The 19,841-nt window shown below is 39.5% G+C and overlaps 2 protein-coding genes across 55 annotated transcripts in view; one reads left to right on the top strand and one right to left on the bottom strand.

Moving 5' to 3' along the window:
* BAZ2B (bromodomain adjacent to zinc finger domain 2B) overlaps nucleotides 1–17,180 on the bottom strand; it is a 396,738-nt gene extending 379,558 nt beyond the window's left edge. For 38 of the 43 annotated variants that reach the window (XM_054477916.2, XM_063647532.1, XM_063647507.1 and 35 more), the window contains exons 1-2: nucleotides 17,037–17,180; nucleotides 15,436–15,613 (exon numbers count right to left, since the gene is read on the bottom strand). The gene's annotated coding sequence lies outside the window, so the exon portion shown is untranslated. The other 5 variants (XM_063647499.1, XM_054477918.2, XM_063647497.1 and 2 more) reach the window with 2 other exon arrangements.
* MARCHF7 (membrane associated ring-CH-type finger 7) overlaps nucleotides 15,500–19,841 on the top strand; it is a 57,991-nt gene continuing 53,649 nt past the window's right edge. For 2 of the 12 annotated variants that reach the window (XM_063647565.1, XM_054477960.2), the window contains exon 1: nucleotides 17,209–17,385. Coding sequence is in view for 2 of the 12 variants with exons in the window: in XM_054477951.2 (XP_054333926.1) it covers nucleotides 16,573–16,873 (301 nt within the window). In the remaining 10 variants the exon portion in view is untranslated. Of the gene's footprint in view, nucleotides 15,825–16,548; nucleotides 16,874–17,167; nucleotides 17,386–19,841 lie in introns of those variants that run through there. The other 10 variants (XM_063647566.1, XM_054477963.2, XM_054477962.2 and 7 more) reach the window with 8 other exon arrangements.

A 19,841-nucleotide genomic window follows, 5' to 3' on the forward strand; every position in this document is an offset into this window, starting at 1 on the left:
ATATAGGATTTACAACCTTTTTCTCCCATTCTATGTGTTGTCTTTTCACTTGCTTGATGGTATCCTTTGAAGCAAAAGGTTTTTGTTTGTTTTACTTTATGAGGTCGAATTTATCTAGTTTTCTTTGGTTGCTTATACTTGAAGGTGTCATATCTAAAAAAAAAAACCACTAGTAAGTCCGAGGTCAAGAATACTTACATGTAAAATTCACATTACAATTTTTTCTACAAGTTGTATAGTTTTAGTACTTAAAGTTAGATCTTTAATCCATTTTTAAATGAATTTTTGTGCATGGTGTGAGGTAGGGGTCCAACTTCATTCTCTGCATGTCAATTTCCATTTATCCCAGCATCATTTGTTAGATAGATTTTTCTTCCCCCATTGAATTATCTTGGCATTCTTGAAGAAAATGAATTGACCATAAATATAAGGGTCTAGTTATAAAGTCTCAGTTCTATTCCATTGATCTATATACATATATATATATATATATTTTTTTTTTTTTGAGATGGAGTCTCACTCTGTTGGCCAGGCTGGAGTGCAGTGGCATGATCTTGGCTCATTGCAACCTCTGCCTCCTGGGTTCAAGTGATTCTCCTGCCACAGCCTCCTGAGTAGCTAGTAATACAGACACGCATGCCACCATGCCTGGCTGAGTCTTTTTGTTTTAGTAGAGACACGGTTTCACCATGCTGGTCAGACTGGTCTTGAACTCTTGACCTCAAGTGATCCCCCAGCCTTAGCCTCCCAAAGTGCTGGGATTACAAGTGTGAGCCACCACACCTGGTCTATATATCTATCTTTACGCCTGTGTTTCTCAGGAGGGGGTTATAGGTATTTTCATCAAATGAACCTCATTTCCTATTTTTTATTTTACCTTCATTTTCTATTTTCTTTCAAAATTGTTTATATATAGTTAAAGGTCCTGTCACTTCTTCTTTTCTGTGAACAGGACTGGCTGTTTGAAATAGTTTACAAGATTCCTAGTTCAAAAATGGCTTCTGCTTTTAGTAAAGTATGGTTTCTTTATTAGTTGGATGTGGAGGCAAAGGCAGTGTGAGATTTGTCCTCCAATTAAAAAAATTTTTTCTGTCTTGCAGGATCCTAAATTTTCCCCTTCTATATTTTTCTTAACTGTTTAGTTTTCAGAGGGCATTTATCTCTTCCTTTTTTACCCTCTTCTCCCCTAATGAGTGCCTTTCCAAAACTGCCTTTTTGAGTCCCATATACACTTTTAAGTCCCTTCCCTGTAGTCTCCTCTGATCTATCAGTATTTCTCAGGAGGAAGTTCATCTGGAAATGTCTTTAGATCAGTATCTTAAGCCTGTCACTAGCTTCTTTCTTCTCCTGTGCAGTTTTTCCCAGATCACCCTTGCTTTCCACCACAGCTTGCACAAAGGCATGAATAATGGCTGGCTAGGATTTAGTATGTATTTTTCTACTTACAGATAATTTGAAGTTGGAACGTTCTCTGCATTCTAACATTAACATATGGTTATGTACAGTGTTTTGTTTTGTTTTGTTTTGTTTTGTTTTGAGACAGAGTCTTGCTCTGTCACCCAGGCTGGAGCGCCATCTCGGCTCACTGCAACCTCCACCTCCCGGGTTCAAGTGATTCTCCTGCCTCAGCCTCCCAAGTAGCTGTGACTACAGGCGCGTGCCACCACACTCGACTAATTGTTGTATTTTTGTAGAGACAGGATTTCACCATATTGGTCATGCTGGTCTTGAACTCCTGACTTCTGGTGATCCACTCGCCTCGGCCTCCCAAAGTGCTGAGATTACAGGTGTGAGTCACTGTGCCCAGCCTGGTTATGTGTAGTCTTATTTGTTCATCTTTATTGGTTTTCGGAGGATGTGTGAGGATTTTCAGAGTAATGCATTTGCCACTACTTTAGCTCCCCAATCTTTTAACAGTTTTGTAAATATTTTGTCTGCTTGTTTTTTCTGGATAAAGAATTGTCAGGTTTTTAATGGTCTGGGATATGTCTATTCTAGTATTGCAATGGTAATACTACTTAAGGATAATATTGAAATTGGCTCATCTTAATTGACTCATTGGTTAATATATACTAAGATAAATTCTTCCAAAAGATACTATACTCCTACCATAACAAACAATTCATAAATAATGTGATATCTAATCAGAAATTACAATAGAAAAAAACACTGTTCACTAAAATACAAAATAATGTAGAAGTCTTTTATGCAAAAGGAGCTACTTGCTTTTGTTTAGGGGCTCTCTCCATTAGGACAATCATTTTTATATTTAAACAGTCAAGTTCAATAAATAAGTAGTTTATCACCCTGGCTATATGAAAGAGTATTTGAATCACAGTCTATACCAATTTTGGCTTTTTTTGCACTTTGCTTACCAGAAGAGAATCTATGTAATTTAATGATCATGATATTAAAAACAAAATATTGAATGAAATTACTATCTTCTTAAATATAAATATCTTATATAAATATGTTTATACTTAGAGGATTTTACCTTGAAATACTCATTTTAATAAAGACATTTCTTTAAACTGCCATGACAATATTTCTATTGTCAAGTTTATTCTTGGAGGTACAACAGTATTTCTTAGCATTATACTGATTTTATTTTATATGGGGGTTAGAGTTGAGTAACAGAAATTTGGAACTACTCAGGTTCCATCAGTTAAATACTATGTGGTCTTAGGTAAGTAACTTTGCCTCCCTCAGCTTTTGTTTTTTCATATGAAATATGGAATTAATTTAACAATACCTATTATAAGAGAGATTTTGAAAGGTTTAGTGTTTGTAAAATACTTTGAATATCAGAATGAAAAGACTCCATTGCAAATTACTAACAATTATAAATTTGCCCAGTACATATTAGTATGCTAATCACCAATGCTAGAAGTTTCATTGCAGTACCTGATGAGTTTAAGAGTTTTCCACAAATCTACTCTCTCTACTTAGTATAAAAATATTTTACTAGGCCAGGCATAGTGGCTCATGCCTGTAATCCCAACACTTTGGGATGCTGAGGTGGGAGGATTGCTTAAGTCTATTGAGTTTGAGACCAGCCGGAGCAATATAGCAAGACCCCAACTCTACAAAAAATAAAAAATTAGCTGGGCATGGTAGCGTGCACCTATGGTCCCAGCTACTCAGATGACTTGAGCCCAGCAGTTCGAGGCTGCAGTGAGCTGTGACTGCACCATTGCACTCCAGCCTAGGCAACAGAGCAAGGCCCTGTCCCCCACCTTCCCACACACAAAAAAAAAAAACAAAGAAAAAGAGAATGTTTAGTACTTTCTAGTAAGTACTATATATTATATAGTATTGAAAACTGCCTACTTTTTCTCCTCAACATAAAAATATTTTAATACGGACTACTGCTACTTCATATATTAAGAATGTTTAGCCCTTCTCATCACATTTTTATAAAATAGTGAGCTGACTTTAATAATCCCCTAAATCAATGCTTTCTTTCTCAATACTTCTCTTAGGAGTTAAAAATCTGACTATTCATTTTATAATTTTATCCAAAGCAATAATAATTTTAAAATTTCTAATAGTTATAAATATTTCTTACATAATTGAATAGTAACTTGAACTGAAGATTTTCTTTAGCAAGAAGACAATATTTACTCTGTCTAAAACATATTAGTACATATGCACTGCTACCAGATAATTACTACTTAACTCCTTTAAGCAATTTAAAACACAAAAAACCACAGCAACATGTCTGCTCATTACTTCAACATTTATTGAGTGCCTATAGCTTGCAAGGATTGTCTTCTGGTAATCCTGGATACCAGAAGTAGCATGTGGTAACAGAGTAAGGAATATAGGGTGGTAGTAGACATACCCAGTATCCTCAGTGGGGCTGATAATATACAATCTCCCTTGTAAAATTGTCATACACTTTCCTCGGAAGTTTTTGGATTGTATAGAAAATCAATATTTAGGTTGCTCCAAGCACATCAACACTATTATTAAAAAGCTCCAGGGTCAGGCACAGTGGCTCAAGCTTATAATCCCAACGCTTAGGGAGGCCAAGATGAGAGGATTGTTTTAGGCCAGGAGTTTGAGACAAGCCTGGGCAACACAGTGAGACCCCACCTTTTTTGAAAAAATGAGCTGAGTGTGGTGGTGCAGGCCTGTAGTCCTAGGTACTTGGGAAGCTGAGTCAGGAGGATCACTTGAGCCCAGGAGTTTGAGGCTGCAGTGAACTCTGATCACACCACTGCACTCCAGCCTAGGTGACAGAGCAAGACCCTGTCTCTTAGAGGACAAAAACAAAGAGCTGGGGTTAGAAACAAACTGATTTTTCAAAGTTTATTCTTCATAGAGCTTACAATAAATCAGTGGAAAAATGCTGTGTAATATTTTGCTTCAGCACTTGATTAATCAGTCATTCCTAATGTTGCTTCTTACTTCTTTCTACCCATCTAAATCCTACCCTTTTCTGGGCCCAGTTGTAAAGCCACATCCACAAAACCTACAATATATTTTATTCACTCTTCATTACAATGAATTTTATCAACTCACAACTCCTAGAACTTTATCTATGCTGCTTATCTGCCATGTTCTGGAGTCTGGGAAGTCCAACATCAAGGTGCCAGCTGGACTGGTATCTCGTGAGAGCTACTCTCTGCTTTCAAGATGGCACTTTGTTGCTGCTTCCTCTAGAGAGGAGGAATGTTGTCTCCTAACATGACAGAAAAGAAGACAGTGAACCCACTCCCCTCAAGCCCTTTTCCAAGGGCCCTAATCCCATCCATGAAGGCTCTGCCCTTATGACTTAATCACCTCACAAGTGCTCTAGCTCTTAACTATCACATTGGTAGTATTGTAATATTATTTATGAATTTTGGAGGACATTCAGACCATAGAACTTCACTAATAGCAGACTTAGAATTTAATAGCAGACTTAGAATTTACAAAACAATTACAGTTGTCCCTTATTATAGGGGGGAATTAATTCCACAACCTCTAGTGGATATCAAAATCTATGAATGCTCAAGTGCCCTATATAAAATGGTGTACTATTTGCATATGATCTACATAATCCTCCTGTATACTTTAAATCATCTCTAGATTACTTATAATATCCAAAACAATGTAAATGCTATGTAAAAGTTGTTATACTGTTTCTTAATTTGTATTATATTTTATAATTGTATTCTTTTGTTTGTTTGTTTTTGAGACAGAGTTTTGTCCCTATGGCCCAGGCAGGAGTGCAGTGGTGTGATCTCGGCTCACTGCAACCTCCACCTCCCAGGTTCCAGTGATTCTTCTGCTTCAGCCTCTCGAGTAGCTGGGACTACAGGCACGCACCACCACGCCTGGCTAATTTTTGTATTTTTTTGTAGAGACGGGGTTTCACCATGTTGGCCAGGCTGGTCTTGAACTCCTGACCTCGTGATCTGCCTGCCTCAACCTCCCAAAGTGTTGGGATTACAGGCGTGAGCTACCTTGTCCTGCCCTGTATTGTTGTTTCTTATTGTTTTTTTCCTCGAATATTTTTTGATATGTGGTTGGTTGAATCCAAGGATGTGGGACATGCAGATGAATTCTATCTAACTTAAGTTCCATTTAGCAGAATCTTTTTACACTAATGGGCAAGACAAATAATTTCTCAATTTCATAAAATGATGTCTAATTTTTATTAGAGAAAGATGTTCAAGTAAAATTCATATTAAATTCCTAGTTGTTACACAGATTAAATATGTGATTTAATCATGCTTAACATTAGAGCAAACTTAATTGGCAAACACATTTTTCATTAAAGAAAAATATTACAAAACTTCGTTTTACTGTACTAAATAGAAGAATGCTTGGTCTCTCATAAAAACTACAGAATAAAATTTATTTCTAATCAATGGAAATAAAAAAGTTCTAATATATTCTATAAATGAAACCTCAATGTCTCTAGTGTCTGAGTCACAAACCACCAAGCTAAAAGACACATTTATTGTAAAATACAGTTTACACATACAATTTCAAGTGAGAACTTTAAAACGAAGTTAATTTAGTTATAGACACAACCAGAATCTGTTCTTTTTTTATTTTTCCTCTTCTCACTAATTTCTGTACATAATAATGAAGGCTACTCTAATGTATTTCTTGATTTTTAATAGGAGTATATAGTCTCATTCTTAAGCATTGAGGATCTGTATCATTTCTTTTTTTTAAATACAGGTAACTTACTCATCTGTATGGATTGATGGATGCTAAATTTAAACTTTAAAAAAATTCAGGTAAAAGAGGGAAATGTTCTGTTACAACTAATTAAAAATGTACAATGTATTTTTTAATAGTTGTATTTGTAGTTTTAAAATTTGACTTATTTTATTCTTCTTAAATTATATATGTATATATAACATATATTTTTATAATGTTTTATATTTTATATTGTATATTATACTTTTATAATACAGTATATTTTATAATATATTACATATATTATATATATATATTTTGAAACAGAGTCTTGCTCTGTCACCCAGGATGGAGTGCAGTGGCATGATCTTGGCTCACTGCAACCTCCACCTCCCAGGTTCCAGTGATTCTCCCGCCTTAGCCTCCTGAGCAGGTAGGACTATAGGCGCACATCACCACACCCAGCTAATTTTTGTATTTTTAGTAGAGAAAGGGTTTCACCATGTTGGCTAGGCTGGTCTCGAACTCCTGACCTCAGGTGATTGCCCGTCTCAGCCTCCCAAAGTGCTGGGATTATAGACATGAGCCACTGCGCCGGGCCATTCTTAAATATATTTTATATCCACACCTACCTTAATTTTTGTAGATTTTTTTCACTACATATCTGTGCCAATTTTGTTCTGACAAAGTTTAAATTCTACATTTGGTTCTGCTAGCAAAAACCAAAAATCTTCTAAGCAAGATGTAAAAGCTTCTATTCAATGTCTAAGAGTTGTTTTTCTCCCATTTTGGTCGATTAAAAAGCAAAGTGTTATCATATTTTTAATTATTTCTATACATTTTTTCTTTTAATCAGAATTAATGTTAATCACGTCTATGTAGCTTTCTTCTAAGCACAGACAAGAGTAAACACTAGCAGTTTTTATTTCTGGATATTATCAAGAATTATTAAAATTTAACTTAAAAACTCTTTGCCTAGACTTTGTAAAGACAAATTTTCATCTGCCCAATTAATTTTTAATGCTACCATTTAATTAATGACTCATTCTTAATACATCCCATTAAAGTTTTGACATACAACTTTACAAAAAATTTTTATTTTCGTAGTCCTCTAATTTGTATTATTATCAGTAATAACAAAATAGATGGATATGGAAAGCATTTGGTTATTAACACAAGAAAGTGAAGCCTAATGCAAAACAGTCATATCATTATGTTTATAAAACTGTTAAAGGGCTTACAAGGAAATCAAATATTCATTAAAATTGTTTTTCACATTTTCATTCCTATCTTAGGACCCCCAATACGCAAAAACATGTTTAAAACTTTCTTTTGGCCAGGCGCGCTGGCTCACACCTGTAATCCCAGCACTTTGGGAGGCCGAGGCGGACGGATCATGAGGTCAGGAGATAGAGACCATCCTGGCTAACACGGTGAAACCCGGTCTCTACTAAAAATACAAAAAAATTAGCTGGGCATGGTGGCAGGCACCTGTAGTCCCAGCTACTCGGGAAGGAGGCTGAGGCAGGAGAATGCCATGAACCCGGGAGGTGGAGCTTGCAGTGAGCCGAGATTGCACCACTGCACTCCAGCCTGGGCTACAGAGCGAGACTCCATCTCAAAACAAACAAACAAACAAAAAACAAACAAAAAAACCATAAAAAAACAAAAAAAAACCACTTTCTTTCTTTTTTTGAGATGGAGTCTCGCTCTGTTGCCCAGGCTGGAGTGCAGTGGTGCAATCTCTACTTACTACAACCTCTGCCTCCTGGATTCAAGCAATTCTCCCTGCCTCAGCTTTCCAAGTAGCTTGGATTATAGGCTCCTGCCACCACACCCAGCTAATTTTTGTTATTTTTTTTTAGTATAGATAGGATTTCACCATGTTGGCCAGGCTGGTCTTGAACTCCTGACCTCAGGTAATCTGCCCGTCTCAGCCTCCCAACGTGCTGGGATTATAGTCGTGAGCGACTGCACCCAGCCAAAGCTTTCCATTTAAATAACTATTTGTGATAAACATAAGCTTAAAAAATACCTTAATAAACGGACTTTAAAACAATGAAATAATCACTTCCACCCCCCCCAACAAAAAAAAGCTTTCCCACAAATGTAGGCAAAATTAATCCTATGCAAACAAAAAAAGCACTGAGTTAAATATCCTCTAAAAACTGAATTAAAATTCAATTTTGGGCCAGGTATGGTGGCCTACGCCTGTAATCCCAGCACTTTGGAAGGCTGAGGTGAGCAGATTGCTTGAGCCCAGGAAGTCAAGACCAGCCTTGGCAACATAGCAAAACCCTATCACTATAGAAAATACAAAAGTCAGCCAGTAGTCCCAGCTACTTGGAAGGCTCAGGTGATAGGATCTCTTGAGCCCAGGAGGTCAAGGCTAGAGTGAACAGTGATCGTGCCACTGTACTCCTGCCTGGGCAACAGAACAAGACCCTGTCTCAAAAAAAAAAAAAAAAAAAATTTTTTTTTGAAAAGTACAGAGGTCTCAGCATCAAAGGTAACAATATTCAAACTACAACAATCAACCACTGCTACCAACATGCTTATGTGCCATGCTAAAGTTAAGACTTACATAAATATAAGATAAATATTTTAAGCGTGTTACCATTCTCATACCATTTTATGATGATGTAATAGAAAAACATGAAGGATTTCTTCTATACTGTCCTTGGTATAAATGGCATGCTTGCTGTCAAGAGCACTGAAGCTCCATGGTAAGAAACTTAGAATGGACTCTGGGATAAAAAATAGGATTATTTGAGAAACTAGTTAAGCAGTACATATGTTGTACATATATACTTTTTGAAGTATTATTATGATACACAAAAGTACAGATGAGGTGTTTTTAAATAACTGGAGTATATGTATTCAATGGCTTTATCCAACTGCTAAGAAAGTTAAACAGGAATAGTGGAAAAAATAAGTTAACATCATTCCCAGGCATGTTGGTAGTATAACATGCACTGTATAATGCAAAATCAGTTAGGTATATTGGGTAATTCTGGAGAACACAGAGTTACCATTTCCTTCCTCCCTCCCTCCCTCTCTCTCTCTCTTTCTTTTTTTTTTTTTCGAGACGGAGTTTCGCTCTTGTTGCCCAGGCTGGAGTGCAATGGTGCGATCTTGGCTCACTGCAACCTCCACCTCCCGGGTTCAAGTGATTCTCCTGCCTCAGCCTCCCGAGTAGCTGAGATTATAGGTGTGCACCACCACGCCCAGCTAATTTTTGTATTTTTAGTAGAGATGGGTTTCACTATGTTGGCCAGACTGGTCTCAAACTCCTGAATTCAGGTGATCCACCCGCCTCGGCTTCCCAAAGTGTTAGGATTACAGGCATGAGCCATCGCATCTGGGTTTTTTTTGTTTTTTGAGTTCTCGCCATTCTCCTGCCTCAGCCTCCCAAGTAGCTGAGATTACAGGTGCCCACCACCACGCCCGGCTAATTTTTTGTATTTTTAATAGAGACGAGGTTTCACCATGTTAGCCAGGATGGTCTTGATCTCCTGACCTCGTGACCTGCCTGCCTCGGCCTCCCAAAGTGATGGGATTCTGAGCTACCACGCCCAGCCTCGTCCGGCCTTTTTTGTTTGTTTTTTTTTTTTTTTGGAGACAGGGTCTTGCTCTGTTGCCCAGGATGCCAGGCTGGAGTGCAGTGGCGCAATCTCAGCTCACAGAAACCTCTGCCTCCTCAGCTCAAACAATTCTCCTGCCTAAGCCCCCTAAGTAGCTTTGACTACAGGTGTGCGCCATAACATCTGGCTAATTTTTGTATTTTTTTGTAGAGATGGGGTCTCACTATGTTGCCCAGGCTGGTCTCAAACTGCTAGGTTCAAGTAGTCTGCCCACCTCAGCCTCCCAAAGTGCTGGGATTATAGGTGTGAGCCACCACGCCCAGTCTAGTTACCACTTCTTATAACTGAACAAGTAGGTGACAGAAAAACATAACAGTAATAACAAATGAGAAAGATTCAAAAGATAGGTAAGCAATATTTCGTTTTCTGAATAGTTTAACATTTATAGTTCTGAATAGTTTAGTTTTCAGAATAGAAAACCCAGAAATATATTCAGCATAAATTTAAAAATTCAATATATGACAAGGGTGGTCTTTCTAATTACAGAGAAAAGAATGGATTATTTGGGAATGCTACTGGCACACCTGGCTATCTATTGAGAAGACAAAAAAATTAGATCCTATTATCTTATTCCATATATAAAAATGATAAATTTTTTAAGATGTAAGAGATCAATTGAGAATAATTAAGCACAATCTGGAAAATGTAGGATACTGCCTGATAATATCAAAGGATAAGTAAGATTTTTTAAGCTAAACTGGAAACCTAGAACTTATTAAAGAAATCATTGACACATTTTACCATCTAAACCTATCTATGGCAAAAAATACTACATGTAAAATCAATAGAAGTTAAAAAAACACTGTGAAAGTAGCAGAGTGATAATATCTATTACAAACCAAAAGCAAAGGCTAAACAACTAAATATCAATAGGGATTTAGAGAAAAGGTACTATAGAATGAAAAAAGTTAGACGGAGATGCATGCTTAGATTTGATTTCATTTTATAAATTAAATGGTTAAAAAAAACTCCATCAATACCAGTATTTCTGTAAACACATAACACACACACACACACACACACACACACACACACACACACACACACACACACTTTTATGATTGTGTGACCATGCAGAAAATAAGGTGGGAGGATACACAGTAGCTGGTCAACATGAGCTGCAAAGGATGTTTGTGGAGTAGTAGACAGAGGCAGAAGAGCCAAATTAAGAAGGAAAAGAAAAAGGCAAGGAAAAGGCGAAAAACAGAAAAGAGAAGGACTACACTAAAGTAGTAGGTATGATACAATCACATACATAGCTTTTTATAAAATTGTACACATATGTGGACACGAAAAAAAATTTAAGATAAAACAGGATTCTGCCTAACTTGGCAGAAGGAATGCTCAAGGAATTTATGTCTGTATCCCCTTCTGCTTCCAATCTCAAAAAAATGTAGTCTGAAATGGTCATGGAGGCCAAGCATGGTACTCGATTATTATAATTCTGAAGTTCGTGTGTGCCTCCGTGTGTGTGTGTGTGTGTCTGTGTGTCTGCACGCACGTGCGCCATGTGCACACTTGGCTGAACTCCATTACAGGAACAATTATTGTTAGTTCAATTTGGTTTTATGGTTTACTCCAGAGGTCAGCAAACTTTCTGTACTAAATATTTTAGGATTTCTAAGCATACCATCTCTGTCACAACTACTAAACTGTTGTCATTGTAGGGTGAAAGCAGTTAAACTGTGATGGTTAATTTTATACGACAGCTTGGCAAGGCTAGAGTACCCAGTTACTTAAGTAGCACTAATCTGGGCTGCTGTGAAGGTATTTTGTAGAAGTGGTTAATATCTACAATCTGTTGACTTTAAAGAGATTACTCTTGATAATGTTGATGGGCCTCATCCTGTCAGCCTTAAGAGCAAAAACTGAAGTTTCCTAGAAAAGAAATTCTGCCTTAAGAATGCACCATCAACTCTGGTCTTAGTTTCCAGCCCGTGAACCTGCCCTACAAATTTTAAACTTATCAGCTTCCACAATTACGTGAGCTAATTCCTTAAAATAAATATTCACAGACAGATAATGTATTGTATACTATTGGTTCTGTTTCTCTGGAGAACCCTAATATATAATGCACAACAACAGACAATACACAATCTAAATTATGTATTTAAATTAAATACATAATTAAATATATAATTAAATGTAAATTATGTAAAATAACAGGTAGTGGGCTACATTTGGCCCATGTATCACAGTTTTCCAACTCCTAGTTTTATCAACAACAAAAAATAGTGCTGGGTGTGGTGGATCACACCTATAATCACAGCACTTTGGGAGGCCAAGGCAGGAAGGTCATGAGAGGCCAAGAGTTCAAGGCCACCCTGAGCAACATACTGAGAACTCATCTCTATTAAAAATAATAATAATAATAATAAAACATAGCTGTTGGCCTGGTGTGGTGGCTCACGCCTGTAATCCTAGCACTTTGGGAGGCCAAGGTGGGAGGATCACCTTAGGTCAGGAGTTTGAGAGCAGCCTGGCCAACATGGTGAAACCCCATCTCTACTAAAAATAGAAAAATTGGGGCTGGGCGTGGTAGCTCATGCCTGTAATCCCAGCACTTTGGGAGGCCGAGGTGGATGGATCACAAGGTCAGGAGTTCAAGACCGGCCTGAATAACATGGTAAAACTCTGTCTCTACTAAAAATTATAAAAATTAGCCGGGCATTGTGGCACGTGCCTGTAATCCCAGCTACTCAGGAGGCTGAGGAAGGAGAATTGCTTGAACCCGAGAGGTGGAGGTTGCAGTTAGCGGAGATCACACCATTGCATTCCAGCCTGGGCGACAGAGCAAGGCTCCATCTCAAAAAAAAAAAAAAAAAATTAGCCGGGAGTGGTGGCAGGCGCCTGTAATCCGAGCTACTCGGGAGGCTGAGGCAGAAGAATCACTTGAACCTGGGAGGTGGAGGTTGCAGTGAGCCGAGATTGAACCACTGCATTCCAGCCTGGGAGACAAGAGTGAGGCTCTGTCTCCAAAATAAATAAATAAATAAAACAAAATATAGCTATTAACTGGATGTGGTAGCTGATGCCTATAATTCCAGTACTTTGGGAGGCCGAGGAGGGAGGATCACTTGAGGCTTGGAGTTTGGGACCAGCCTGGGCAGCAAAAAATTTAAAAACAACTAGCCCCACACTGTGGTGGCACACCTGTAGTCACAGCCACTCGGGAGGCTGAGGCAGGAGGACAGCTTTAGCCTAGAAGCTTACTGTGTACTCCAGCCTGGGAGATGGAATGAGGCCTCATGTACTTAAAAACATGAATAAAATGTATCTGCTTTTCTTAAGCATTCTATATATTTCAGGCAGTGTGCAAGGTTTGAATTCCAAGTGTCCCACAAATTGGGGATTATTCCTGGTGAGGCCAGATATTCTACAGCAACTAAAAGCAGGAATGATCTTTCTAGAAGCAGTGAGATCTGGCCTGTAAGCTTAGATGTAAGAGAGGTTTCTCAGAGAGGGTTTCAAGATGGTACTCTCTTTACGTGTTTTAATATCCTTTTATTTATTTATTTATTTATTTATTTTGAGACAGGGTCTGTCACCCAGGCCTGAATGCAGTGGCATGATCACCGCTCACTGCAAGCCTCAACCTCCTGGGCTCATGCAATCCTCCTGCCTCAGCCTCCCAAGTAGCTGGGATTATAGGCATGCACCAATGCACAGGGCTAATTTTTAAAATTTTTTTGTAGAGATGGGGCCTTGCTTTGTTGCCCACACTGGTCTCAAGCATCCTCCTCACTCAGCCTCTCAAAGTCCTGGGATTATAGGCTTGAGCAACCATATCTGGCCTCTATATCCTTTTAAATATTGGCTTGGGGAATTGAAAGTTTTTGATGCTAATCCAGCAGAAGTCAACCAGCAGAATTTTTTTGGATGTTCATTTACTAAATGTGGCAACTTTAAATAAAACTTGATGCAGGGAAAATAAAAATTTATAAAGGCACTAAATCGAGAGTTTATTATTTTTGTTATGAAAGGAATTCCTTACATCAAAGACTTAAAACAATGGACCTTTAAGTAATATATCCCTTAGAAGTAGGAGTCCTCATGACATTTTGGGCTGGATAAAAAAAGAAAAAAAAAAAAAGAAGCAGGGATCCTTGGCCAGGCACGGTAGCTGACGCCTGTAATCCCAGCACAGGAGGCCGAGGCAGGCAGATCACCTGAAAAAGTTGTTCTCAATCAGGTAGACAGTAGAATGATAGTTACCAGAGGCTGGGAAGGGTATGCGTGTGGTGGGGGTGGGGACAAAAAGAGGATGGTTAATGGGTACAAATATAAAGTTGGATAAAAGGGAGTAAGTTCTAATGTTTGATAATAGAGTAGAATGACTATAGTTAACATCATATTGCATTATTTCAAAATAGCTAGAAGGGAAGACTTGAAATACTACCAACACAGAAGTCATAAATGTTCTAGATGATGGTTATCCTAAATACCTTGACTTGATCATTACACATTCTATGCATGTAACGAAATATTCCATGTGCCCCATAAATATATACAAATATTATGTATCAATAAAAAATTATATGATTTGCAAAAAGCAAATGTAACCACATCTTTTCAACGTCCCACCATTTATGCAAAGTAAAGGATATCTCTACAACTGCCCTTGCCAAAGAGAAGCTTTTTAGAAGATTAGGTTGTGGGATGAATAAAAGAGGGGAAAACAAGAACTTTGAAATTCAATATCTGAAAGAGCATTCTAAGCTATCAGGTGGAAGAAATACTCAAAACGTAAGAGTAAAGGGCTGAATGACCATGGGTAAATAACAGACAAGTTTATAAAATAAAAGGGGAAAAATTAGTAATAGTCAATAAGATGCTAACTTAGAGAAGAAGCCAAGTTCAAAAATGAAAACTAAGGTGAGTGGTGAGGGCAAGTGGTGAACAAAGATATTTAGATACAGAAAGGTATGTCAGAGTCACTCATAAAGGATAAAAAGTTTAGCAAGGGAAGGTCAAGTGGGGGAACTCTGTGGATAAAAGGCAAGCACGGTGTCTAGATTGTCTGGAACAGTTCTGACTTCAAACACTTGCCTGTCAAATCACTTTGTAATGATTTTTAGTTAAGAAACTATGGTCATTTTCCATGACCATGTTTTACCTATTCACATCCATAATTCCTAGCAAAATGTCTTTTTTTTTTTTGAGATGGAGTTTCACTCTGTTGCCCAGGCTGGAGTGCAGTGGCATGATCTTGGCTCACTGCAACTTCTGCCTCCTGGGTTCAAGTGATTCTTCTGCCTCAGCCTCCCAAGTAGCAGAGACTACAGGCGCCTGCCACCACGCCCGGCTAATTTTTTGTATTTTTAGTAGAGACAGGGTTTCACTGTGTTAGCCAGGATGGCCTCGATCTCCTGACCTCGTGATCCACCCACCTTGGCCTCCCAAAGTGCTGGGATTACAGGCGTGAGCCACCGCGCCCGGCTGCAAAATGTCTGCGGCATAGCAAAATCTCAATAATTATTTATCACTCACGATAATTACCTGAATACTAAAATCAGAGAGAGTACATTAAAAAGAAACACAACGAACCATTCTTAAATAATAAAAACCTATTAATCAGTGGTCTTTATTTACTAGCACCAATAAAAAACTAGAAACTCTGTTTAGCACAGGAAATTGATGTCATACTCACTTCATAATATCATCAGTGCTGGGTGGGGACAAAGCCATAATCTGCCAAAATCTGCACCATCTTTGCCAGGTTTAGGAGTTCTGTAGAGTAGTTACCACTGCCAGGTCTGACTGCCATAGCTCAGGAAAAGGGTGCAGTCATTTCTCTTAGCATAATCTTCAGAAGATGTCTGAGGGACCTATGTAATATTAAGTCACAGAAAGAGACAATATTATTGGTGGTTTAGACATGGAATGTAATAGCTAACAATTATGGAATGCTTACTGTGTTTCAGGAACTGACGCGTTATCTCATCTAAACAACGCTACAGGGCATGGGTACTGTTATTAACCCTGTTTTACAGGAAACCTAGGTTTAGCAAGGTTAAGGAATTGCTTGAGATAACAAAGGTAGTAAGAGGCAGGGGTGGAATTTGAACCCATATAGTCTGGTTCTTCAGGGTGTATACATCCGTGTATCTATAACCACAATGCTGCAGGGGCACTCGAACAGGCTGGAAAAGAATTATTTTTCTTTAAAGGGCAAATTAATTTTCTCAAAAGTAATCTCTGTTCACTTTATCCCATACCAGATGTTTATTTTCATTTCATATCCTAAAAGTTAGATTGGCACTTACATGCCAACTTAAAATACTAAACTTTAAATCTTTAAAATTTATAGTATTTTAGAATTTATCATAGTGAAACATGTACAGTCTGTTAGTCCCCAAGACAATAAAATAAGGATGATAGTGAGTGATACTCCATTCCCTTCCGATGTAATGACAAATACATAGAAACACTGTGTTTCACTTATTGGAATTATTTGGATCCAAAGGATTGCTTTTAATACCTTAACAAAATAGGTCATTAAAAAAAATCAAGTGCCTTTCAGTATTCTTCCAAGTTTCAATAACTGATCTTTTCCATTAAAGAACTTTTGATTCATTATTCCAAATCAACATATCATCTAAATATTTCCACATAGTTAGATGTAGCTTTTCCCTAACCTATTCCCCTTTATTTATTAGTACTCATTTACATCTTAGTTTGCCAGATTTACAGTTCTTTGAAAGTTTCATCTAATATTCACCAGACCATTCACCTCACAATTTTCCTCCCTCTTTCTAAATAGGTGAATTTGTTTACTGCAAAATCGATGGCTACGCTATTAAAGGTTACCATCACGATTTTAAAAGACATGATCACCATCATTTACCAAGATTCTTACCACGAGGAAATTATCACAAGGTTGGACAAACAGGCTCCAACTCTTAAGGGAAAGGGCTTGCAGTCAGATCACACAGGGCGGGCAGGGAAGCAAGCGGGGAGGGGTAGGTCGGAAAAGGCAGTGCTTGATTCAATTCAACATTCACTGCGCCACTTACCAAGAGCCAGAAAAAGAAGAAAAAAAAAAAAGCCAACGAGCTGGGCGTTATTTCGAGCACGGGGCCCTGCAGGTAAGCCTGTGGGCGGGGACCCGGCGCCCGGGAGGGAAGGGGCTGGCTCAGAGACTATAGCCGGGCGGGGACGGCCACCCCGGCCCGGGCCTCCAGCGCCCGGCACCCGCACACTCGCCAGCCCAGCTGCCGGCACGCCGGCCAGCCAGCCGCTGCCGCTTACCAGTGGCGCCTCGCTGACTCTCCGGGGGCAGCTCTTCAACGGTTCCCGCAGTCAGAGCACCACCCCGCGGTGGGGTACCTCCAGCCCGCCCGCAGCTCTCGGTCCCCGCCGCGCCGCCACTCTCGCGAGAAGCCAGGAAGTCTGCGAAGTGGGGGGGAGGAGGAGCAGGGAGGGGCACTTAACGGTGGCGGCTGGTTCTGCGCCGGATCTGGGAGAGGGGCGGGCGCCATTGTGCTTCGCTGCGGACTGCTTTTCCTCAGTCACGGGCCTAGATCTCCAAAGAGGAAGGCGGCGGTGCGTGTTGCTGCGAGTGGGACGCGCACTGGTCAGTGCCGGCTCAGGAGCCGGGGTAATGAGCTCCCGGAGCTAGTTCTTCTCCGTCTCGGGAGCTAGTTCGGGACCAGGCCGCGAGTGGGGGAGGGGCGGAAACGTAGAGGCCTGGGGACGCGGAGGCCGCTTCCTCTCAGGATGAGGTGGAGGAGCTTGGTCCGGGGCCACCGGTGCCAAGGGGGCCACAGCGCAGGCCTCCCTTGTCAGGGGCCTTTTGTCGGGTGGTGGAGTTTGTGGCAGGTGAAGGGGACAGATTGTGTGTCTTCCTCAGGGACGTGTGGCAGGTGACGGGAAGAGGCCTGAGCCCTCCTTTGGCGCGGGGCGGCCTCCTCTTGGGCTGCGGGTCGGGGGTCTTAGGAGCTCTGTGGGCCGTGGGTGTCGCGCGTGAGCTCGCCGGTGAGCGCGGGGTAAAGGCGGGCAGGGCTCCGGCTCGGCCAGCCCGGCCTCGAGTCGAAGTGACTTCGGTAGCACCTTAGATTCGGCCAAGATTGTCTTATTGGTAACGTCAGTTTTTGAATATCGTGACGCCCTGAGAGTTATTTTTGTGTTGTCGTGAATTGTGGGTTCTGCAACTCGAAGTAGGTGATTGTATTAAAAATGGACCTGTTAGCCTAAGAAGTAAAAATATGGAAGGCGCCAGGAGTAGGAAACTCCCTCATTTTGGTGAAACTGCGTATTGAAGATGAATGTGTCCACCCCCTCACCCCAAAATGCTGCACTTAATACTTTTTCTCAAGTACCAAAGTAAATATATTGGGAAAGTCTCTATCTGGGTAATAAATTCGTCACGACTAATGTTGTTACTATTAGTTAAATGTGTGAAAACTGAATTTGGCGAGGTTTTTTCCCCCATTTTGTAGGATTGATTAGCTATTTTTCAGATTACATGTTATTTTAAATCTCCACGTTTCTGTCTAGAACCAAGATGTAGGATTAAAGATGAATTTTCGATTTAAAAATCCAATAGTGTACAGTTATTAAGAAGGCACACATGTAGTATAACAAGATCTTTTACTTGAGGTAGCAAAAAGTTTGTTTGAGAAATGAGGTCAGTGTAATATTTTTATTTAACAGCTCTACAGCATTTTGGGAGACAGGACTGGCGCATAAGGCAGTAGCACCAGACTCAGAAGACCTGGGTTTGAGTCTTGATTTTTGCCATAGTTATTTAAGTTCACGAGATTGTCTCAGAAACATGGCAGTTAATTTCTAGAGAGGATTAAATTTGCTGAGGTGGTGTGTGAAGCAGTCACTGGGGGACATAATACTAGTCTTGGTTTTTTTCCAGTTTAGTGCTGGGTCAGGTGTCTTGGATAAGAATTCCTACTTATTCAAGTACAAATGATTTCTTTTTTCTGCCACCTTGGAAGAGGCCTATTTTCCCAGATAAAGCACGAGGATGCCCAGGTTATGTTCTACATGAAGGTGTCAGGTAACGAACATGGACACAAAAGTCATCCATGACTCTCATGTAGCCAATTTTTAGTCCGCTCCATACCCACTTCACACAATTCTTTTATCTGCTCTATGTTCAAGAATCGTCTACATTTTGACATTTTATTGTAGGAAAATAATTTTATAATGTAAAATGTGTCAAATATCTTAAAACTTTTTTGGATAATTTGTAATTTGTTGTAATCAAATTACAAATTATGGAGAGCTTCACATTACAAGAATGAGCTTGACATAGCATCTGCCCTCCACAACTCACTGTTTAGTCATCAGACTAATGTATAAACAACTATTATCTTAGTATGACTGTACAGCAGTTCTGTGGGAGCATAGGGGAGGGGTGCTTAATCTTGGAAATTTTACAGGATTTATTTATTTATTGTCTGAACTAAGATGTGAAGGATCACTAGGACTTTGATAAAGAAACTGCAAAGTCATGATATTATGGTTTGTTTTAGGAATTCATGATTTGTTCTTGTAGCTGAAACATACATTGAATGGTAAGTTAGAGCCCAACATAAAAGACTTTCTGTACTGTACTAGAAAATTAGTGTCTAGGTGTAGTGACTCACTCCTGTAATCCCATCACTTTGGGAGGCCAAGGTGGGAGGATCGCTTAAGGCTGGGAGTTCAAGAGCAGCCAGGCCACAAAGACCTCATCTCTACGGGCATGGTGGTACGGGTGTAGTGGTGCGCACTGCTACTACTAGCTACTTGGGCTGCTGAGGCAGGACGATCATTTGAGCTCACGAGTTGGAGAGACTGCAGTGAGGTATGATATAGCTCCACTGCACTCCAGCCTGCGCCACAGAGTGAGACCCTGTCTCTAAAAAAATAAAAATAAAGTTAGTGCTCTTATGTTGTGGAATGGAGAGCTATTGTGTTCCTTAACAAAATAAAAATAATTTTTAGATTATCTTTGCTGATACATCCTTCTGTTACCACAGATAATTAAGTGCCAGTAATAGAGAACAGTGGGACATGCATGAATGAAATGCACAGCATTGCATTAGACTTTACTTT

The sequence above is a fragment of the Pongo pygmaeus genome, chromosome 11 (genome assembly GCF_028885625.2).
Source record: "Pongo pygmaeus isolate AG05252 chromosome 11, NHGRI_mPonPyg2-v2.0_pri, whole genome shotgun sequence".
Classification (NCBI taxonomy): domain Eukaryota; kingdom Metazoa; phylum Chordata; class Mammalia; order Primates; family Hominidae; genus Pongo; species Pongo pygmaeus.